Source organism: Calliphora vicina, chromosome 3 (assembly GCF_958450345.1).
Source record: "Calliphora vicina chromosome 3, idCalVici1.1, whole genome shotgun sequence".
Lineage (NCBI taxonomy): Eukaryota > Metazoa > Arthropoda > Insecta > Diptera > Calliphoridae > Calliphora > Calliphora vicina.
The window spans coordinates 68,854,851-68,879,888 of NC_088782.1; the positions used below are offsets into that span (position 1 = coordinate 68,854,851).

A 25,038-nucleotide genomic window follows, 5' to 3' on the forward strand; every position below is an offset into this window, starting at 1 on the left:
AAAATTCAATTTTAATTTCAAAATGGGTCAAAAATTACCTGAAGACCTTGTGGTGGTTAAAATAAGTAATCAAAATTATTTTCCCATGAACTGTTTATGTTTAAATAACTATTATTTTTACAAATAAAACCTTTTTCTTCTTATTTCTAGGCGTTTTAATATTTTGTCAAAAACCCGCTTAACCGGTTATTATTAAAAACCGAAACCGGTTTATATTAAATTGCAATTTTTCGAAGAAACCGAAAACCGGTTTCTAAAAAATGTCGAAGAATCGATCACCCTAATATAACTTTATAGGGTCGGAAAATTATATTGTGACAAACATATATGTATGTATATTAGAGTGACAATCAGTTGTATAGAAAAAAATTTTTGTTTTATTCAAATTTATAAAACTTATGTGCTGTTTTTCTATAGCGAACGAGTACTTTGAGTGGAAATTTAACATGTGTTTTGTTATTGTAACAAAAACAAAATACATGTAAAACGTCTACTCAAAGCACTCGTTCGCTATAGAAAAACAGCACATTAATTTTCATCTCGTAATAACTTATTAGTTAAGCGAGTAGTAAATGTATCCCTTATACATATACAGTAGAGTGACAGCCGATTTTTTTTTTAGATTTTAAAGAGTCCCGGGTGGAAAATTGTTACACTAGGCCTAAAAGTTAAATTCTGAAAATTTGAGCCAAATCGTACAACGATTTCTGGACGCCCATCGAGGTCAAAGTTCAGATATATGCACAATTTTACTATTTATATGGAATAAATAGGTGAAACTCGTTAACTTAATACTTAATAATTTTGCAATTGAATGCAAAAGAATCGAAATATGTACGTAATTATCGTTGTAATGAGATAATGTTTCAAAACTCCAATTTCAAATTTTTAAAAATTTTGTTAAACAAATTTCAGAATTTTTTGATCATCACGTTGAGATTTATTGAGATCATAATAGGGAATAAAAATATGAAACAATTATGTCAATACTTCTTACAGTTTTTCCGTATCTGCGATTAAAATTTTTCGATTTTCAAGAAAAACAAATTTTTTGTCCATATTTTGGCGAATGAGCCCAATTTATTTAATTTTATAAATTTTAAGTAAAACCTATTCATAATATTATAGACCTGGTAATATTAAATAAGGTCTGAAAGTTTAACTAAAATCGGAAAACGTTAATCTTTAAATCGTGAAGGTTATAGGTAAAATTTTTCAATATTTGGAATTTCTAATGAAAAGATAGCGAAATGTTATAAATTTTTGGGTCGATTTTAATGAAACTTGAGGAAAATATAACATAAAGTCCAGAATTTAAAATAACAGCACAAAAATGGAAATTAACCCTTAGCAGCACTTGGGATCCAAATTACCCGCAACTTTTAAAATCACGAAAAACACAGCCATTTTGATCCCAAGTGCTCTTAAAGGCTAAAATCCATTCTTCCATCAATCGCAACATTTAAATCGCAGGTACGGAAAAACTGTAAGAGGTATTGACATAATTTTTTTATATTTTTATTCCCTATTTTGATATCAATAAATCCCAATGTGATGATTAAACAAGTAAGAGTGCTATATTCGGCTATGCCGAATCTTATATACCCTTCACCTTTGTTGTGGATGCATTATTATTTTTTATAATTAGTATATATGTATGTACATTGCCCACTTTCAGCGTACAGCATCCTAAATTTATCAAGAACACAAAAAACAACAACAACGCCAAACGAAACAAAACACCAAAAGAAAAAACAAAATACGCAAGGCAATGAAACCAACACACATCCAAACATACGTTTAATTGTATAAAAAACAACAACAACGCCAAAAGAAACAAAATACGCAAAGCATGCACATTCAAACATACGATTTGTTGATTTTTTGTCAAAAAAACCAACACACAACCAAACAAACGTTTAGTTGTATAAAAAACAACAACAACGCCAAAAGAAACAAAACACAAAAAAAAAACAAAATACGCAAAGCATGCACATCCAAAAACATACGTTTTGTTGCTTTTTTGTCAAAAAAACCAACACACAACCAAACAAACGTTTAGTTGTATAAAAAACAACAACAACGCCAGAAGAAACAAAAAACAAAAAAAAAAAACAAATACACAAAGCTTGCACACCCAAGCATACGTTTTGTTGTGTTTTTGTCAAAGCATGCAATACATTGTGTTTTTTGATGAAATTTTCAGAGGTTGTCTCGGATTTTTGCTCATATCTCCGTTATTTATGGACGGATTTTGCTGATTTTAAATAGCAAAATTCTCGAAAGTATGTCTGACAGAATTGTTGAAGATTTGGATCCCGGAGATATCTGGGGCCTTCAGAAAATTGATTTCAACAGACAGACAGACAGACAGACGGACAGACAGACAGACAGACAGACGGACATGGCTTAATCGACTCCGCTATCTATAAGGATCCAGAATATATATACTTTATAGGGTCGGAAATGAAAAATGTAGAAATTACAAACGGAATGACAAACTTATATATACCCTTCTCACGAAGCTGAAGGGTATAAAAATTCTGAAATTTCTTTACAAAATTTTTAAAAATTTGAAAATGGAGATTCGAAACGGCCTTTAAAAAAAACATTTTTTTTGGCCATACCTGCAAATAGGTTAACGGTATCCTACGAAGACAAAAACTCATACACAAGTTAATACGGATATATTTTAAATAAAAATTAGCTTTTATTTTAATTTTTCTCGAAATATGTTAATTTTTTTTCCTCAATTTTTTGTTCAAGTGGCCTGAAACACGTTAATGGTCTGGCGAATTTGTAATAACTTTAACATGTTTTAACCAAATTTTGTCATTTATATCTCATTACAACGATAATTACCTACATATTTCGATTATTTTGCATTAAATTGCGAAAGTATTTATTTAATAGCAAAATTTTTTCAAAAACTGAAAAGTTTGCATTTTTCTCTAATTTTGGCGATAATACAGTTTTTGGGTCATTTTGACCCAAAGGAGATACAGGGTTAATTTCCAAAAATTTGTTTTAATGTAATATTCATTAATATAAATAAATCTACATATTTCTAGAAAACAATGCAGAAAGTTAACGAGTTTCACCTATTTATTCCATATAAATAGTAAAATTTTGCATATATCTGAACTTTGACCTCGATGCGTGTCCAGAAATCGTTGCCCGATTTGGCTCAAATTTTCAGCACTTAACATTTAGGCCTAGTGTCACAATATTCCACCCGGCACTCTTTGAAATCTATAAAAAAAAATCGGCTGGCACTCTAATGACGAGTGGGATATCTATCAAAATAAATATTTTGTAACTCATAATATACAATTATTGCCTTTTTTTTGGCAAAATCAAACTTTTTTCCATAATAGAACCTTTTTAAAATTTTTTTTTTCAAAAGAAACCTTAGGTCTTTTCCTTTAAGACCATATCAAAATAAATATTTTATAACCGATATAATTTAAATACAGTTACCGATACCGCAATAATAATAAAATTAATACCGATACCGTTATTCGATTCGGTTGCCAACCTTGCTAAACGGTTAGTGTTGGTAATTTTGGCCAACCGAAATCATTGTACTCATTGGTTGGTATTCTCTGCTGAATAACATTTGCTAAGTCCATTCTTAAACCATCTAATGATTATTGTTAATGATATTATTGTGAATTATTCGAGTAACAGGCAAAACAAAAAAGTGTTTGTCTTTACTAAGCATCATAGGGTGCCTCAAACACATTTTTTCCACTCACAATTAGTGGTAAAAGGCTATACTAGGGATGCCAAACGCATCTTGTTTCCCGTGGTGGTTGCTATAGTTGAAATATAAACTCAACTTTTTAGATTTTGCAAAAATAGAATTTTCAAATTTAAATTAACAGCTACAAGATTATTGAAAAAAATTAATATTTAAAGTAATTTAATTTATTTAAATTATCTTTTAGTTGTTAATTTAATAGATTTTTCCTTAAAAAAAAATATGAAAAAATTAAGATAATCATCATACGAGTACATTCTCCCATTCTTATTAAAATTTATTTAAATTTCATAAACAGCATTATTTTATTATGACAAAGGTATACAATCAAGGAAGAAATACTATAATTTCTAAATAAAAATGCCAACAATTAGTAGTATAAATGCTTTGTTCCACGAAGACATGGAGAAAGGCACTAAATCGAATCGGAATGTCAATTATTTGTCCTTTTATTTATCATTTTCAATATTGATTTTAATGATATTGACCGAAGGGCTCGGACTTGAAGGTACACTGCCATTTTTAGGTGATGTCTGAGGCTGCTCCTCACCATCACCTGTAGGGCTTATGGTAATTGTGGGTATAATATCGGACCAAGTAGAAGTTGTTGAATCTTGTCGCATGGCAATCGGACGATCTGTTGGTCGTCGACGTTGGGAAATGCTGCGTTGTGGAAATATTATGGGGCCGGGTTGATCTAGTTCTTCGGCATCTTTTAAAGGTAAAGTATTGGTATTTTCTGTTGACATATAGTTGTGATAACTGGGAGGTTCTAACTCTTCGGGGTCTTCTAATGGAGCTCTGGGCATAACATAGGGTTGAATACTGGTAATTGTGGAAACAGGAGTAGCTGAGGGAAGTATAAAAGTGTTATTGGTAGGTGTGTTGGGTAGTTCACTTTCTGGAGTAGCTGGTATATCTATGGCCGTTTCGGGCAGTTGTGTAGGACTTTCATCGCTTTGCTGATCTGAATCGATTTTTTTGGTGTTGACAGCTTCTTTCACCAAGGCCAAAAGTGAACCAATCTTTTTCCTACCCTGCCGGGACAAACTGGCCAATTTATCGGCACCCAAATTAATATGATGGCCAGAGGTAGGAGTTGTTACCTCTTCGTTTAATTCCGTTTCCAAATGTTCCCAGGTGGGTGTGGTGGCGATGTCGGAATTTTTACTGGCTTTTATTTTATCAGACTCAAATTTGAAAACTTCTGGCTCTGTGGACATCTTATTTTTGTGACGTTTGAACTTGAATTTGCCACTCAAATTATGAAAATGCTCCATTGCTGGCGGAGAAGTTTTCTCATCCGGAGAAGATGAAGAGTTTTTCTCATCAACGACTTTAAAGGAACTTTTGGTATTTGCTTCTTCGTCTTTGGGTTTTTCCTTAACCACTGGCGACTTGTCTCTTCTTCTGAAGGATTTTCTTTTTTCAGAATTCTTGGGTTTTTCCATAGTTGATACTTCGATTTTAGAAGGTGATTCTGGTATATTTTCTTCTTTAGGTTTTTCTTGAGATCCTTGTTTTTCCAGATTAGATTTTTCTTTGTCATCACGTTTCTTTCTTTTGAGACTTTCATAAATTCTTCTTTTATAGTCAGGAGGGGAGTTGTGCTTGTCTTTTTCTTTTTCTTTATCCTTCTCTTTATCTTTATTTTTCTCCTTATCATTTTCCTTGTCTTTGTCTTTGCTGTCGCTTTCGTGACTTTTGCGCAACAAACTTTCTCTTCTTTCATTTATAACTCTGGTCTTGATTTCAGGGTCATTGCCAGTATCTGGTGCATCTTTCTCCTTTTCTTTATCCTTGTCCTTATCTTTATCTTTGTCCTTTTCATCTTTTTTGTCTGATTTATCTATTTTAAATCTTCCTTTGGGATGTGATTCCTTGTTACCACTATTGGACTGTTGATGTAACCCTCTCTCCTTTTCCCGTTCACTTTTCGCGATTTGCACTATATCCACCAGCGAGGGTTTACGAGTTCTGCGTATTTGTTGCAGTTTTGAGAGACCGAATCGCTTCTCTTTACCTTCTTCATCGTGTGGCAATGAGTCGTGATGTTCGGTGTCAGTGTCATCATCGTCTCGGCCTTGGCGCACAAATGAATCTTCATCGGATGTTGCTGAGCCCTTGCGTAGAGCTTTTTTCATAATCCGGGAAATTAGTTCTGGAAAAGCAAATATGTAAAATTAATGAATTATTAGAAAATAGTTTAAAAGTACCTTTTCTTGCTTGATTTTTGTACTCTTCACTTTCAAAATCCGGCGCCTGAGTGGGAGTTACAGGTGACGAAGCTTCCAAAACTTTACGCCATCTATTCGTCAACGTGGTGGAGGTATTCTCTGCTGGTTTTGTTTCTGGTACTTGGAAAAATTTCTTACGTTCTTCTTCTCTTTCCTTTTGCAATTGCGTTCTCAAGTCCTGATTGGCTTCTCTTAGAGCTCCGGTCAGTGATACTAAATAGTATATAATTAGTATCAGCAGCAAGAGCAATGGTATCACCGTACTGGACGAAGTCAAATAGTTAAGAGGATCATGTAATTGCCTGTGGAGAATATTAAATACACAAAATATTATTTTCATTTTGCATTCACAAATTTTGAAATACTCACGGTGGCAGAGCATCCCTTGTTGTATTTGTAATAAATTCTGAAATCCGATTATAGTCGGAGAAAGGACCACAGTGCCAGGATGGACGCAACCATACAATTGCATAGCCCACAGGCAAAACACAAAGGAACAGCATGGTCAGCAGCAAGGAAAGGTAGAAATTATTTGATTTCGAAGCTCTTTATGTTTTTTAAATCCCATAAAACAAAAAAACAAGTCGAAAGTTTTGCATGCAAACGATATGAAAGAAACATAATTTTTTGTTAAAATTTCATTGTTCATGTTCTGGCATGTGATGTTGTGGATGAGTAAAACAAAAGAATAAAACTCAAAATGTGAGAAGATGAATATGATTGAACACTTACTTGAATACGACTTCATGTGGTACATTGCATGTTAAAACAATCCAGGATCTGAAGTACATCATAATCACTAGTTTCACCAGGTTGATAAGCACCAAACCAGGTGAAAAGAATATACCCATCCACACTTGTCCCTGGTTATTAATCAAAGTCAAAATGTTCTCAGCAATTTTGAAATCTCCATACTGTTGGTTTGCATGTGGATGAAGAAGAGCGTTCAGATGAGTTGTGTTGGATGTCAGGAAGAGAATAGTTAATGTGTAAGATTTCATGTTAAAACATAAAATATTTGTAATTGTTTTTCTTCTTTTACTTAGATGAATTTGTTGGCAGTAAGATATGCAATGATTGCTTGTTAGTTACATATTTGATTTACCTGTGGAAATGTTTTCTCCATGTCCCAGCACCAATTTTGATTTACATAACGAACAAACAGAGCACGCAAGAAGTCTATGCACAAGGGAGCCACTATTGACATAATCTATGATGTCCATCGAAACACATAAAAAAAGAAGAGAAGTATTTAAGTAGTGGATTTCAAAGTTAATTAGTATATGACTTTGGTTTTAAAACCACTTTTTATCGCGAAATTCTTATAATTAGCACTCTTGATCTAATAAAATGGAATTCTGTGGGCGTGGCACATACAAAACAAATAGTTATTAGCGAATATCTTGCGAACTGTAATATTGATTTTTGGTTACCATGTATCTGTTTTCAATAAAATTTATTCGACAAATTTTTATTATTGTGTTTTATTATGGACCTCCTCATTTATCCTTGATATCATGTCTAGTTCCATTATTATAGAAAATTCAAAAAGTACAGTTAAAGTACCACTTTGTTAATACTCACATATTTAGGAACATTTACTGTATCTAATTTAACGTTTCTAGGTTCATTATTAAAGAAAATAAATAAAGTACCATTAGAAGCTAAAAAGTGCTATACGATGAAAAAATCGAAAATTGAGGATTGTTATTTATCCAGTATCAAGTTTGTTTAATTTCATAGGTTTATTATTAAAAATGAACAAGAATGTCAAAAATTGGGGTTTCTCACACCCTCAATATTACATATCCCAGCAATTCTAGGAGACAGTCCCGAACTAGTGATTTTAACCATCATTTAGGGAACTAGTTACTTCAATAGCTACTTGACTAATTATTTTAACATGTGCATGTCCTAAGCAGGGGCTCAATTGACCCTTTTTGATTACAATGAGACTGTATAATAGCTGGTCCAAAGTAGGCAATGCATTGGATTCACATACTGGTTACATAGCGTCAGTTACAGTACCTTAACATGTACGGTAGCTAATTGACCCCAAATAGTACGCTAAAAAGACATATCATAGGCAGTCCAATAAACGATTGCTTGTAAAAAAACCTTCCTCCGACAACTCTCCAATAGATTACTTCTCGTGGGTAAAATAAAGTGTGCAGTACAAAAAAAGTTTGAAGTGACTTCACCATAGGATACTAAGAGATATCAGTATACTTAAGCAAAAATAAAAATAAACTGTATAAGAATTATATCAACAATATTTGTATAAAACCATTTTGTAAGAATTACTCACAAAACGTTTAAAGTGACTACACTCCTGATTACTTAGAGACACTCAATTGTCTTCACGCTAGATTACTTGGGATGTATAAAGTAACCAATTGTCTTCTATCTGCACTACAAAGAGCACATACATGTCAAATGATCAAAATATATAAATTGGAGTCAGCCAAGTGATAAGACTGTCTTTAAGGGATACATTGACTACTTGCTTAACTGCTGGGATGTTTCTGGGTTAATTTTTAAAGAACATTAAAAGGAGGGAAAAGGACCATTAGATATCCCTCTGCGGTTTCTCCTTTATTCAGGGATATATTTTTTTAATTTAAGATCATTGGTAAAAAAAATACAAAAAATAGAAGGAAGAAAAGTACTACTAAATCCACATTTTTCGGATTCTAAATCATTCAGGATAATTTTAGTCTAATTTCAGGATTCTATGTTCATTAAATGTATTAAACAAAGTACCATTAGACTGAATAAAAAGTAACATAAAGCAGCCACTTGTGGATTCCACCTCACTCGGGCTCATATAAGCTTTATTTCATGTTTTTAAGTTCATTGGTGAATAAATTACAAAAAGTACTATTCGAATAAAGAAAAGGTGTCATAAAGTATCCCCTTTGAATTCTATCTCACCTAGAACCATGTATGCTTAATTTCATATTTCTAGGTCCATTATTATAGACAACTTAAAAAGTACCATTAGAAGGAAAAAAGTACCACAAATATGTACATGTGGCTAACTTCATTCCAGGTTCATTATTATAAATGTATTCAAAAATTACCATTAGAAAAAAACTACCTTTGGATTCTTATAAACGATAGGTTCATTATTAACCCCTTGACGACGAATGGCACACATATGTCCCATTTGCTTTTTTCGTCATTACAGCCACAATTTTCATTGGATTTTGATCTAAGCGGTGTTGTTTGATGAAAAACAAATGTGTTCTTTGGTGTTAATGTTAATACTAAGGTTATGTTGTTTAAGTTTGGCTTAAGGGATTCTCAAAGTCAGAAATTCGTATATTTTTTTTTGACAATTTTAGTTTTCTTAAATCTCGAGTTATAATTGATACTGTTGGATAAACTTTTAGTATTAGATGTACCAATGCCTTACGTAAATTTATGGACCAACGCATTTTGAATCGGTTCTATACTTTTCCCGTGGGGACTGAAAATATGATGGGACATATGTGTCCCATTCGTCGTCAAAGGTAAAAATAAAGGAGATTTTTCTTTAATTTTTTTTTATTTTATTTAATATTTTGTAATTGATAAACCATGAAATAACAAACAATTCAGTAAAAAACATTAAAAAAACACTAAATATTAATCATAAAATCTAAATCAAAATCGAACTTATTTGTGATAAAATTCAAAACAATTTCTGTTCCAGTAAAGCACTTTTGTTTTTTACATGCGAAACAAATTGTGTTTGTTCGACTATCAATTAAATTTTTTGTCCTGACTCCTCCATTCTATATTGTCCAGCTACATCATAAGTTTATATAATAATATTGATTGTATTATTGGAAATGTTATCGAAATATAACATTTTCCAAGTCTGCTGTCATATCTTGAACCACGGATTCGCCAATGTCAACCTCTCTCTGCGTTTTTGCCTGTGTATATATATCAGTTTTATATAAATAACCAATTTAAACTCGTAACTACACCCAAGCTTATGAGTTTGTCTTTCATATACTGCGGCCCTTAAATTTTACCATATGCTCGTATAAAGACTGATAAGTATTTGCTTTGGGTCAAAGTTTTTCCAAATGCTAAGTTGAAATGATTTATTACTGGTCGTATTTTTAAGGCTCAATGGTATAATTGGTCGACGGCTAGCTGTTCAGCATTGATAGCAAAATGTAAGCTTGAAAGAATACTTTCAAAACTACCTCGAATCATAATCTTGGGCATAAACGGTATTGAATATATTCCATCGTAGACGAGTACAATCTTATTTCTGTCAATTTATGGATACTCATTGCTTTCAATCTGCTTCACTTATGGAACATATTATACCTTTCTGCTGGGTATAAAACCTGCCCGTATATGCAATCAAGGTCGGTATAAGCTTTCGAAACGTAATTTTGATTGTATTTTTTCCTCTGGAGTTTAACTAAAAATTCTTTGGCCGCTTTAGGTTTGGGAACACCTTATCCCATTCTTCAATTTTATTGGTTTTGCAATGTAAATAAAGCAATACTCTACTTTTTGAAACTAAAAAAGCTTTTAATTGTTCAATGCATTTGATCCCAAATTTTTACCTTTGACGACGAATGGGACACATATGTCCCATGATTTTTCTCGTAGAAGGAGTAATAATTTTTAAAAAAAAAATTTAAATTTCCAGCGGAAAATTCTTCGTCGTCAAAGGGTTAAAGAAAATTCAAAAAGTACTCACTTTTTGATACCTAAATATTATACCCTATTCCAAACTCTAACTTCACTCAGATACATATTAGCTAACTTTTATGTCGATAAGTTAAATTAATTAAAATATTAAAAAAGTACCATTAGGAGAAAAGTAAAAAAATTTCTCATTTCCTTCTTGACACCCGTCAAATTTGAAATTTAAAAATACTTCATTTTGCCATAATTTTAGTGCTCAAGAAAAAAAATTGTTTTGAAAAAGTACCAAATTGTTTACCCGGATTTTGTATCCATTGCGGTGTTAAAATTTTATTCAAATAAATTTCTGTATAGTGCAGTGAGCTCATTATAACATAGAAAAAGTTATTTTATGAAAAAAGTACACAAACAAAAAATAAGATTCGAATTTCCAAAAAGTACGAAATTCATCTTTGTTATTTTTTGATAAGTAAAGTTTTTACAAGGGTTCAAATTTCTAAAAAGTACCAAACACCTGTCCGTTTTTTTTTGAAAATGGAGTTTAGAAGATATAAGATTACCGAAGTTACCCGTTTTAACCATTTTTTAATCCTTACACATTCGAATTTCTAAAAATCCCTTTTTATTGAATCTATTTAGGGAGTAATTCATTACTGCTTCACAGCGACGATACATTGAACCAATTAAAGGTTCAATTATCTCCCTTACTCACTGTAACTTTCAAAGTACATATTTTTTGGGCAAAACTCAAACTGCAAATACTTCTACACACAAACTTTCTAATTAATCTTTAAACCTTAAAATTACTTTCATACTATGTTGTTTTACAAATCTCAACTAATTTTTAAATTGTTTGCCTTTACTATTTGCAGCAACTAACTAATTAACACTATGCAAAAATTCACATAGTTTTGTTAGAATTTTAATAAAAAAAGTATTAGTTTTTTAGTTAAGGTTTTCCTCTGTATGCGAGTTTTTTTCTGTTCCTTTAAACCAACACGCTCAACAAATACGAGTATATCCACTTTAAACTTTTTCCATTTAACTTTTTCTTTTAACCAACAAAAACTCTATGTACTTTCTATGGGAACTGTTTAAAAGGAAACTTTTTATTTTTTTCTGGTTTCTCATGTTGCCCATAGTCGTCATTCATACTTTACCAAAAGAGGACGACTGGTAGTTGTCCAGACAAATCGAAAGTTAATCTTTACGTGTTAACAAAACTTATCAAACCAAATGTATGTTCTATGTTTGGGAACATTGAAAAAAGGATGTCCTTTAAAAAAAAAAAAACTTTTTGATTCAAGTGAGAAATATAATACAAGTTTACACTTCCAGAGCAAAAATACCAAAAAAAAAAAAACTCAATTCAACTTTATCTTGTGTCTAATACCAAACAAAACAAGTAAGAGTGTTGTATTCGGCTGTGCCGAATCATGTATACCCACCATCAATATGTTGTTTTGGTTTGCATAATTTCATATGCCGAAATTTATATTTTTACAACAAAATATATTTCTGATATAGGGATTATATGGGATCAATTATGAACCGATCCTCACAATAGTTGTTAGAAAGATTTAGGTTCATATAAGACTTTCTTATGTCCAATTTCATCAAGAAATTAATTATTATAACACAATTATGAATGTTCAATTAATTTTCTGAGGGGGACCCTGTGTGGGGACAAGGGACAAATGTTGCACGATTTTCTTCATACTTTACAGTATAATTACAGAGTACTTAGGACTAATTTATACAAAATTATATCAGGATTGCCGCATATCAACATATTTATGGCTGCCGAAACAGTATTCCGGGGGGACATTTGCATGGGGGCTAGATGAAATCATGAACCTATATTGCCCATTTTCAATACAAGACAAATCATATCAAAGAGTATTTTTGTAGTATTTTCAGCCAGCTAGCCTCTTTCGTTTTGGCCCTTTCGTGTTTTAAACAGACTTGATCTTTTTAGAATCGTATGAGGACCCAGAATATATATATATACTAAGGTGGGTCTACGACTAATATTTTGATGTGTTACAAACGAAATGACAAAATCAATATACCCGCCATCTTTTGATGGTGGATATAAAAACTCTGGTGAATAGAACAAGAATCAACATTTTTGTTACATTTCCTGGTTAATTTGTTATAAGTTTAAAATACGAGTGTAGAACGATAAATGGCAATACGCAGGAATTTAGAACTTGTTCCTAAATCAGTAGTTCTAGAACTACTATAACCAGAACCACTTCAGATTCTCTGATGCCCCGATAGACTAGACGATAGTGTGCTCAGCTATCAATATGAAGGTTGAAGGTTCGATTTCCACCAGTGACAAGCAAAAAGCAGATTGTATTTTAAGAAGGGAACTAGTTAAATACACGTTGGTTCTTGACTAGTTCCATAACAATCCAGTTCCGAAATAACATCATGGAATCAAGATGCAAATATAAGATCCGGCACATCTATATATATAATTTCTTAGTATGTCCTGATGTTTGTCTGTATGTCCAGTTCTCTTTCCGCAACTTTCAGAAGCCATCTGATGACATAGAAAGCTGAAATTGGGCATACTTGAAGGACATTCTTTGCGGAAGATTGAAACGCAGCCAGATTTTTGGCCTATGAGCGGCCTATATAATTATTTATTTTTTGTAGGGAATTGTTATATTTTCTAGATTTTTATGAAGGCCGACGAAGGGAATAACGGATATGCAAGTAGTATTGGTCATGTGGATAGTCCTTGCAAAGGGGTGCAAGCTTGAATCGCCTTTGAATATTGAACAGACAAGAGTATTTCAAACAGTAATGGTTGCAACAGAATGCTTCTCGATGGGACTGGTGGAACTGGAAAGTGTGTGAGGTAAATTCTCAGCGAGTTGTTTAGTTTTCCCTAATATATTTGACACGTAAAAAACATAAGGTAGACATGTTATATATCAATGGATAGAGGATTTTGTCTACTTTTCAAAAAATTATATATATTTTGACAATCATGGAATACTTTTCTGAAAAATATGACAAAAAATGCTTTTTATTGAATTTTGCATAGATACAAATTTTTCAAATTGAAATAAAATTCTTATTTATGAATATTTTTTAATAAAATTTCACAGTTATGTAGATTTTTCTATTTAAAATTTTTGAAATTTGTTATCAAGTATCCTGAAATTCCTAACACTTCTTTCTTTATCTGATATATAGATCTATTGTTAATTCTATAAAAGAAAAATGGATAAAATCGGGTGGGTAAAAATGTTGAAAATTAAATTTTCAAATGCGTTTTATGTAGTGCTCGACGAGGAGATTCTAAATGTGCAATTTTTTTTAAATCGTAACACAAACGAAGAAATAGGATCATTTTAAGAATTGAACATACCCGAGGTGTCCTACTTTGGGAACCCCTGGTACCGCTCCTGGCGGGCTCATGAGGTCCAAATTCCAAACTTAAATTCGACTACACTACCTCTTTGCGCATGTGAAATTTCTTTCAAATCGGCGTAAGGGTTTAGAAGTTACAGTTTTATTTCCATCTTTTTTTATTCTCATACCAGTGTGTGCTGTTGATAAATTATTAAAAACTATACTAAAAAATCCTTTGGAGGCAAGGTCTTGCTGCTTGGAGGTGATTTTCGCCAATGTTTTCCTGTGGTGGAACTTGCTACAGGGCTGCTGTTGTACAAACTTCATTGAAGTACTCAGTTCTCTGGTAAAACTATAAAATTTTTACAACTAAAACCCAAAATCCGAACAGTGGACACGACATACCGTGATTGGCTTTTAAAAATGGTTAATGAAGAGCTAACATTGGAGTTTGGAGAATATATTATTGAAATTCCAAATGAAATTATTGTTCAAGACTTAATTGTAAAGACCATTTTTGGTGAATAATTGAATTATTCTACAACAGAAAAGTATTCAAAATCTGCTATTCTTTGCCCTAGAAATTATGATGTTTGTCAAATCAACGAGGAGGTGTTAAACCTTTTAGAGGGCGAGCGTTCCATGTACATTATTATTGACACAGTAGAATGTGATAGGCATAGCCGAAAGAGAAAACTATCCCGTCGAGTTTTTGAACAGTCTTTCATCATCTGGTATGCCGCCTTATAAAATTAAACCTCAAGGTCAGTGCTATTGTAATGCTTCTGCGGAATTTAAATACGAGGAGAGGACTCTGTAATGGCACAAGATTGTAGGTTAGCAAACCTCATATGTGCAAATATCCTGACAGGCACTGCCGAAGGAAGTCCCGCATTTATCCCGAGGATTGACCTGGCTCCTATTAATCCAGACCTCCCATTCGTTTTGCACAGAACACAATTTCCCATAAGACTGGCATTTTCCATAACAATAAATAAATCACAAGGTCAGACGTTGGAACAGTTGGGGATCTATCTGCCTAAATCAGAGCATTTTCTAGAGCAAGTTGCTGGCATGACCAGTATTTTCAACTAGTCAGAATATAATACTCTTATCCTGTATATCCTAATTAAATATTTCATGTTTAATGCTACTTATACGACCCTCGTTAGTCAAATAGGCAGCTGAAATGGAAAAACCTAAGGACAAATGTTTCTATTTTGGAGTGTTATAAAAAATAGAACATCTAACTGTTTATTATAAATTTCTGCAAAATATTCAGCATTTTGCAAAAATACAAAACTGCGTTGTAAGTAGTAAGAGTAATATATGTAGTACGTCTGTCTTTCTGATAAATTCGTATTTAAATAAACCAATGTCTATAAAATGTAAATAAAATTATAAACTTATTTTGTATGCATGACACATTAAAATTCTATTTTCTACAAAATTGTTTTGCAAATAAAAAAATACTAGAGAGAGAAAAAGAGATAGATACAAAAAACAATTCAAATATACTGTCCTTACAGTCCTTTTATTAGCAGTGAATTCAGGCTCCAGGAATAACTGCAAAACCAATGTGTAACAAAAAGTTGTTTCGTGTTCGTGCGTAAATTAATGTCACATTTTTCCTTTATTTTCGTTGTTGTCTGTATTTATTCTTTACGCAATGTGGGGCCAACATGTAAATGTAAGTCAAGCGGTATTTCGAAATGAGCTTTCTCTTCAGCCGCAATGAAGTCTGCCTTGGGGGGTTCTTCTATGATTTAAATAAAAATATATGAGACAAATACACATACATACATACATACATATGTATATATCGCTCATTTGCTGCAACAACGTCATAACTCAAAATCCGGGTGTTTTGAACTGAGTAATACAAAATATGCGCCGTTCTTTAGTCTTTCATATAGTTTTATCTGTTTTAAAAAAAGTTAATTATTTTTTGTGTGAGAGTGTTTTTTTGTTATAAACGTCAAATTGAAAATTCATGATTTCTCGTATATTTGACAATTACAAATTTGGGTTAAATACAGATTAGAAATATATTACTATCTACTATTTAAATCAGGTTTTATTTCAGATTTGTTGAAAATTTATTTAAGAAATAGTTAAATATCATAAAACATTCAAAGTCGTTTTTCTCGAAACAACTTTTTTTTTGGAATATGACGTTGTTGCAGCAAATGAGCGATATGCACGTGGACTCACGTGTATAAATAATACTCATATACACGTCTATGATTGACACATTTCTTACAACGTTTTACAGTTAAAGCAGATTTCTTTTTATGTAAAAACTATGTAGATTTTCTTATAAATATTTTTAAAGTTGCATGCGAAATCATGTTTGTGATTATTTATTTTCATATTGCTCTTAATTGAGTTTGAAGTGCTGTCAGTAGTTTAAGTTTGTCATGGCATAAGAGGCAAATTAAGGGGAAAAATAAAAAAAATTAAATTTTAGGAGAGCGCCACCTACAACAATTATAAATATACATATGATTGCTACAATCATATGAAATATAACTGAAATATATTATGTATACCATAATATTGTTTAAAAACACTTCTAAATGATTGCGATGATCATGCAGAACTATATTTTTCCACTGGGTGTAGTTCTCTACACTCAAGCAAGTTTTTTAGTGAAAGTATACTAGAATCAACCTATCACATTCAGGTATCCAATTAGATCTCACAGTAAACTCAGAGCCGGAGATTCACAGATTAGATGATACACTGTTTCTTCCTTTCCAAAGCTGTTGAAGGGAATCTGTTGGTTCAGGAGCGATGGAATAATACGTTTTGGATCTACAGCCTTACTACAGTTCATGCGCAAGTAGCCATTAGATCTATTGGATTTAGGTTCAAATTAGTGTTTTCAGTCGAATAAAAATTATACGAATAATCTATAAAATTATATTTTTTATTTTGGGTTAAAAATAAGGAACTTGCAATAGATGGCGTATATTTTGAAGACACATTTTTTTAATAATTTATATGTCATTACGAAGGGTACATATCTGTCATTTATTCTCACTTGTATAGACCGTGTGAACTTTTGTCAGTACATAGTGTGAAGCATTGTCTGTACATAGTTAGACGAAAATATTGTCAGACATCTGATTATTATATACAAAAAGTTTGAAGAACAAGAATTGGACGCATTACTTACAGGAATATTGTTGCCAAACTCAACAAGAGCTTGCAAAATCATTGGGAGCTACTCAAGTTTGCGAGCAGCGGAATTCATCAAAAGCAGGAAAATTTGTTAACATACGAATTGTAGCCGATAGAAAAATTATCCATTACGATAACCCGAAACGTTAGATACCCAGCGATAACCCAGCCGAATTGACACCAAAGTCAAATATCCATAGCGCTAAAGTAATGTTCTGTATTTGATGGGAGAAAAAGAGTCCTATATATTATGAGCTGCTGAAATCTGGGCAAAACATCACATGGAACCTGTACCGAACGCATGAATTTTTTGAAAAAATTTAGCTGGTGTCAAATATATTGTTACGAAATTGTACTTGAATTCAAATGTAACGATTTTAACGGCTGATTTAAAAGTAGCAGAATGCTTTCAATAGCAGTGCTGTAATAACAAACTGTAACATATCTGTGGGCATTATTAACATTGAATAAAAGCTTTCAGTTGACCATTGATCGTAAGTTGGCAACGCTGTTTGCTGCGACCGCATATTCGAATTCGAATATTCAGTTAAAGAACATTGTAGAAAGTACACCACAGATGGCGTATGTATTAGAAAGCTCTAGACAGTTAAAAGAGCAATCTATAATGCAGATGGCAGTGTTATAAATAGTGGCAGAGGTTGCAGTCGTTAGTGGGTTTATCAGAGACGCTTTTCGAAAAAAACATCAACTGAGTACCGTGTTTTTCAAGTGAATTCGTGTACATTATAAAGTGTAATATGGCTCAAGTCATATTTAGTACCACAAATCTGATTATTATTATTTTGTAAAGGGTTCCGATAACCCCGCCCCTAGTATGTACATATATTATAGCCAAAAAACGAAAAAATCCCATTTTTGGAATTTTTCAATACTTTTTTGGGAATTGCGGGATTCCTGATTACAAATTTCAAAATTTCTTTTCATTTTTCCATTTTCAATAAAAAATCTATATAAGTGTAAAATTTCATTACAAAATATGCATAAATAAAAATTTTATTTCAATTTGAAAAATTTTTATCTATGCCAAAACTTATTAAAAAGCATTTTTTGTCATATTTTTCAAAAAAGTATTCCATGAATTTGTTAATTGTCAAAAGTTATATACATTATTGGGAAGTAGACAAAATCCTCTATCCACTGATATATTACATGTCTATGTTATGTGTTTTACGTGGCAAATTAATTAGGGAAAACTTAACAACTCGCAGATAATTTACCTAGCACTGTTATTTACATTCATAAAAATGTTGTTATGTAGGCAACATGCTTTTTTATGAATTTCTATGTTAGGTATATTCTCTGCCTAAAATTATGATTTTAAAAGTTTGGGTTCATTTTAACCACAAGTGCTATATAGGGTTAATTTTAATTTTTCTGCTGTTTTTGTAAATACTAGGCTTTGTGTTATATTTTTGTTAAGTTTTATCGAAATTGGCCCATAAATATACAACATTTCTTCTTTAAATTAGAAATTCAAAATATTGAAAAATTTGACCTTTACCTTCACGATTTAAGGTTTTTCAATTTTAGTAAAACTTTCAGAGTATATTTAGAATTATCTGGACCATAATATTCTGAATAGGTTTTACTTAAAATTTATAACAGTAAGGAAATAGAGCTCATTCGCCAAAAAATTGCCAAATAATTGGTTTTTCTCGAAAATTTAAAAAATTTAATCGCAGGTACGGAAAAACTATGAGAGATATTTTCATAATTTTTTCATATTTTGATTTCCTATTATGTTCTCAATAAATCCCAATGTGATGATCAAAAAATTCTGAAATTTGTTTAACAAAATTTTTAAAAATTTGAAAATGTAGTTTTGAAACTGCCGTTAAAAAAAATGCTTTTTTCCCCTTGTAAATGCCGCAGAGGGCTTGCGGCACGTCTTAACACCAACCGATTTACCTAAAATTTTTTTACTAATGTTCACCAAACTGGGAGGTGAGAATGGCCAAAATCCAACTTTCGTTTATTAAGGACTTTCGTATTAATTAGGGAAAACTTAACAACTCGCTGAGAATTTTTAATGAAATTTCACAGTTATGTAGATTTTTCTATTTAAAATGGAAAAATGAAATTAAATTTTTGAAATTTGTAATCAGGAATCCCGCAATTCCCAAAAAAGTATTGAAAAATTCCAAAAATGGGATTTTTTCGTTTTTTGGCTATAATATCCATATTAGGGGCGGGGTTATCGAAACCCTTTACAAAATAATACATTACTATAATTTGATATCGACTATGCGATTTGAGAATTTTTGCTCTAAAGTTGAATTTTACATATAATATAGACATTTTTTGAATGGACCTGGTCCCCTCGGTATCAAAAATTATAATTTTTTTTCAATTAAAATATTTGATGTAAAGTTAGCTTTTCAAAATCAATTTTTCATACTTTTTTTTCGTTAGTTATCTTACAAAACTCAATTAAAATCATCTAATACTATACCCAGAGAAAAACAAGTAAGAAAGTATGTTCGGTCAAGCCCGACCATATAATACCCTACACTAAGTAAAAGAGCAAAAACCTTTTTCTTTTAAAATTTCAATAATGTATATTTTTGAGTTTTTTTTTTTTTGGAGCTATGACCAATTATGGGCCGATCACCATGAAATTAGGTCGTGTGATTTATGTCTATATGAAAGTTTACTATGTTGAATTTTGTGTGTATACCAAAATTTTTAAGCGATTTATGCACGTAAAAATGATTTTCGGAAGCGGGTCTATATGGGAGCTATGACTAATTATGGACCGATCGTTACAAAATTTGGTGACATGAATTTTGTGTATATAAAACTTATTTGGAGCGAAATTTGTGTAGATACATATATAAATTAAACAATTATGGCCGATAAAGTCCAATTTCGGGAGGAAATTTGTATGAGGGCTAGGTGAAATAATGGACCAATTTCAGTCAGTTTCAATAGTCTTGGTCCCTGAGCCGAAAAAATAATATATACCAAATTTCATCGAAATATCTTCAAAATTGCGACCTGTACTCTGCGCACAAGGTTTACATGGACATCCAGCCAGCCGACCAGGCGGACGGACATCGTTTAATCGACTCAGAAAGTGATTCTAAGTCGATCGGTATTTTGATGAACACATCCAAAATCAGAGTCAGCTTAAATACCACATCGACCGCTGATTTTCCAATTCAAAAAGAATCTAGAAGACAAAATCACTCACAGTAGTGGAGAGGTGTTCAAAGTCGAAGTTGCATTGACTTTTCGCTGATTTAAGACATTCAGTATAAGTCTCGATTTCAACATCTAGATCTTCCCGAGACCTTTGAATTGTGATAACAATGGTTTTGAAGGTTCCTTCTATATCTAGGAAAACTATGTACTATTTGAATTATAGTGATCTCTCAATGGTCCTGACCATATCATATAGGGCTCTCTCCGTTGAACGAGGTCCTGAAGAGCCCTTCAACTTCTGTATTATATGAGTCGATGAGTCTTTTCAAGATTTTTAATAGGAAAGTTGACAGGCTTATTCAGTTTTTTACGTTTCTATGACTTCTTTTGTAATTTTTGGGAATAAAAATAAGTTTTACCCTCCTAAAACAAGATGTACACTTTTATTTGTATATTGTATACAGAATTGATGGGTTCTTTTGAACTCTGCAGCACCTGTGACAGGATTCCATCTGGTCCTGGTGATTTTTATGTAAAAAACTATGAATTGTCCTTGAAATCCTGAACTGGGAGATACTATTCTTATTGATTTCAGAGAGTGACTCACTGTGGAGTGATTGCGATGAATAGTCTAACCAGGAGTCATCTATCCTTTTAGTAGACATCGATTTGGAGTATCTTCTGGCCTGAACCTGGCCGCCTCTTGCGTAGTCCTTAAAAAAGGTGATGATCTCAAAGTTAAACATGGTTTTTGCTAAGTTTAGGTACCTTATGTATTAGATACAGGTAGTGTGATTTCATGTCGACTTTGCTCAATTCGAAGAATTTACTTTCCGTGTTGCTAGTTTCCTGTAGCTAGTCGAACATGTTCTGTGGCTCATGCGGTGAATGTGGCTTAAAATTCCTATGAGTCTGTGTACTTTTATATGTATGGTGTCATAACGTGCTGTGAATATAAAATAAATCCTCTGTGCTCAAAAATATAGTTGAGAATTTCATAGGAATATACAAAGAAAATTAAAGGAAACTATAATTTAATTCAAAAATATTTATGCACAGTGTGTACCAACATGTATCAGTTATTCGAAAATGAAGCCTAAAAGTGACATCTCAATAGGCTTTCGAATGTGTGGCAAAGTAAAATTATTACATGGCAACAGCAATTTGTTATAACAAGAAGCAAATTTAATTAAGATGCAGTTACATGTAGACAAAAATGCTATTTCTATAGTATTAAACAAATATTAACATCACTGCGGGATATTTAGTTGTTTAGTTGTCGAAACGCTCCACTTGACTTGACTTCAAAGTGACAGGTCCCCTTCTTATAAAATGTAGAACCAAGATGAACTAGTTACATAACTAGTTTTGTATTAGTTCCTTTCCCCTCAAAGGTTATTGAATGAAATATTTCACAGATACATAATGAATTGCAAATCTCTTGACTATATAAATATGATTGGAACAAGTCAAGCAATAATGTCATCGTGTAAATAAATCTGCTCTAAAGATTTCATGGAGCATAAAATAAGTCTCTTAAAAGGAAGACACAATAAATTTAAATACTGTTATTGAAAAATTTCTGCGAAAATTTTGTATTTTAAATATTGCTAAATATTCTTTAAATATGTAATAAAACCGCATTCTATTTTTATCAATTTTATTTCATTTCGGCACTGTCTACACATTTAACATCCTGCTGATGATAAAGTCAATACAATTTTTTTTTCTAGAAAACATTCCACAAATTGCCAAATTATGCGTAAAATATAAATGATTCTCACACCCCTGAAAGCAACAAACTTTTTGCAACATCTACATATCAATGCTCAGAGATTCTTGAAATATTGAAAAACAAATTTCATTCATGCTGCTGTTTTTGTCATAGTTGTGTTGTTGCGAATGTTAAACAACATTTTCATTGAGCTAAAATAACCCTCTTTGTTATTTCCCAAAATACATATTGTGTGTACATGGGCGCTGCTGCTTATCGCATTTTCAAAGCATATTTTTAGGGAGAAAATTTAAAGAATAAAATAAAAAATAGCGAGATTTAAAAGCCATAAGTATAACCCAAAGGGATAAAAACTTTCACTGACTGTTGCCGAATGAATAGAAGAACACAACAACAACAAAAAAAATTGATGAGAAAATTTTAACGGTTTGTTTATTCAATTTTGTGACAGCTTGTTTTACATCAACATCTACATAGAAACAGGCATGCTAATAATACAGAAGGGCAGACAGACAGATAGACGTATTTGTAAAGATAGATATACATATATTTATTTATATCCACCACCCACGGTGGTAACAAGTTGTAAACGTTAAGTAGATACACTAGAATTTTAAACGATTTTCTTGGTATCAATAACAAAATTGATAAATTGGATTTTAGGCAAATGGGAAAATATGAATTACAGCAGTAATTTAAAGTTTTCTTTCAGTAAATATTTGAAAAACATGAATTTTTTAAAGCTTTGAGTTTTGATACGAATTGCTTGATTAATATTTTTTTCAATTGTTTTAAACACAGTGCCGTGAATTGTGAAAAGGCGATGAATCACTTAACTTTTCCAATTTCGGAGGAAAGTTGATAATGAACTTTAAACTGATTTTGGTAAACATTTAGTTTAATCCAATTTAATGACCAGTGTTAAATATTCAATTCGTAGGAAGAAAGTTAAGAGAAAAATAATATAATACAATTTTTCAAGATTCCATGGAGGAATTATGTTTTTCATTTTAGATGTTATTGTGATTGGAAGATGCGTACTTTTTATAGGTTAACAAAATGCCTTGTTCTTTCTCTTTAGGTGACATACGTGGGACCTCTTGTAATGCCATCAGTGAAGATCTCAAATGGGTTCTCTTCGAGTTAAGTTTTCCCTAATTAATTGCCACGTAAAAAACATAAGGTAGACATGTAATATATCAACGGATAGAAGATTTTGTCTACTTTTCAATAATGTATATGACTTTTGACAATTACAAAATTCATGGAATACTTTTTTGAAAAATATGACAAAAAATGCTTTTTATTGAGTTTTTGCTCAGATACAAATTTTTCAAATTGAAATAAAATTTTTATTTATGAATATTTTTTATTGAAATTTTACACTTATATAGATTTTTTTATTGAAAATGGAAAAATAAAAACAAATTTTGAAATTTGTAATCAGGAATTCCGCAATTCCCAAAAAAGTATTGAAAAATTCTAAAAATGGGATATTTTCGTTTTTTGGCTATAATATCCATACCAGGGGCGGGGTTATCGGAATCCTTTACAAAATAATTAAGAACTTATTGATCCATCTAAAATCGGTAACAATATTTTGATATCGACTATGCGATTTGAGAATTTTTGCCTAAATTTGAATTTTACAGAAAAAATAGGCGTTTTTTGAATGGACCTGGTCCCCTCGATATCAAAAATTATATTTTTTTCATTTAAAATATTTGATGTAAAGTCAGCTTTTCAAAAAGTACAAATTCATTATACATTCTTTTAGAAATTTTTTAGATAACTTAAAAATAATAAAAGTACTTTTTTCTCAAAAAAATAGCGAAAAATCGCCTTTTTAATTTTTTTAAATTCAAATGCATGTAACTTTGGACTTAGTTATGATTTTTAAACCATTCATTCTTTATGTGATATAAACATCTGTTGTTAATCCTACAAAAGAAAAATGGAGAAAATCGAGAAATATTTGGAACCGCGGTCCTCAAAAAACTGGACTAGGGTGGGTAAAAATGTTGAAAATTTAATTTTAAAATGCGAATATCTCCTAAGCTATAAGAGACAATTGATAGCTACCACGAGGTTTTCTGTAGTGCACGATGAGAAATCGGAACACACGAAAAAATAGGGTAATTTTTAAAATTGACCATACCCGAGGTGTCCTAATTTGGGGACCTCTGGCTCAGCTCCTTGTGGGCTCATGAGGTCCAGATTCATGACTTAAACTCAACAATACTTTCCCTTTGCGCATATAAAATTTCATTCAAATCGGACTAAGGGTTTAGAAGTTACAGATTTATTTCCCTCTTTTTTTTCTCATACCACTGTGCTACGCTGAAGTTTTGAAGTGCATACAAAGGGAAAAAAGGTAATTTTTTCAGGTTTTGTAAAAATGTCTACTTTTGGAAATTAATTTAAAAGAATCGAAATGTACGTAATTGTTGTTCTAATAAGATATAAAAAATTGGTTAAAAAAAATGTTAAAGTTATTAAACATCGCAAGGCGATTAATGTGCCTCTGGCCACTAAAACAAGAAATGTAGGAACAAAATTATCCGGTTTTTATCACTCGGTTAACCGGTTTTTAAAATTTAGGTCTAAACTTAAGAAATCTCATGGTTTTGTGCATTTTTTATATTCATTGTACACACATTATTGGTCTGATTTGAAACCTAAACTAATGACTTACAATACAAACCTATTTACAGCCATTATTACAACTTGCCGTTATAGTTAAAGGTAACTTTAAGCAATAGAAATATGTACCTTTAACTATAACGGCAAGTTGTAATAATGGCCCTTAGATTGATATTTTTAAGAATTTCAATGATTCTAAATAGTAGAGAACGATGGGTTTACTTAAAAACTTTTTCAGAATAAATTGCACATAATGAAACTATTAAAAATTAAATTCC

At 31.6% G+C, this 25,038-nt stretch overlaps 1 protein-coding gene across 1 annotated transcript in view; it reads right to left on the bottom strand.

Annotated features, from left to right (window-relative positions):
- Positions 1–4,205: 4,205 nt before the first annotated feature.
- Positions 4,206–25,038, bottom strand: part of Tmc (Transmembrane channel-like) — a 70,122-nt gene continuing 49,289 nt past the window's right edge. Inside the window, exons 13-17 of the mRNA XM_065505867.1 lie at positions 7,106–7,210; positions 6,733–6,914; positions 6,370–6,546; positions 5,980–6,302; positions 4,206–5,924 (exon numbers count right to left, since the gene is read on the bottom strand). Coding sequence (XP_065361939.1) covers positions 4,213–5,924; positions 5,980–6,302; positions 6,370–6,546; positions 6,733–6,914; positions 7,106–7,210 — 2,499 coding nt within the window. The 3' untranslated portion in view covers positions 4,206–4,212. The remainder of the gene's footprint in view (positions 5,925–5,979; positions 6,303–6,369; positions 6,547–6,732; positions 6,915–7,105; positions 7,211–25,038) is intronic.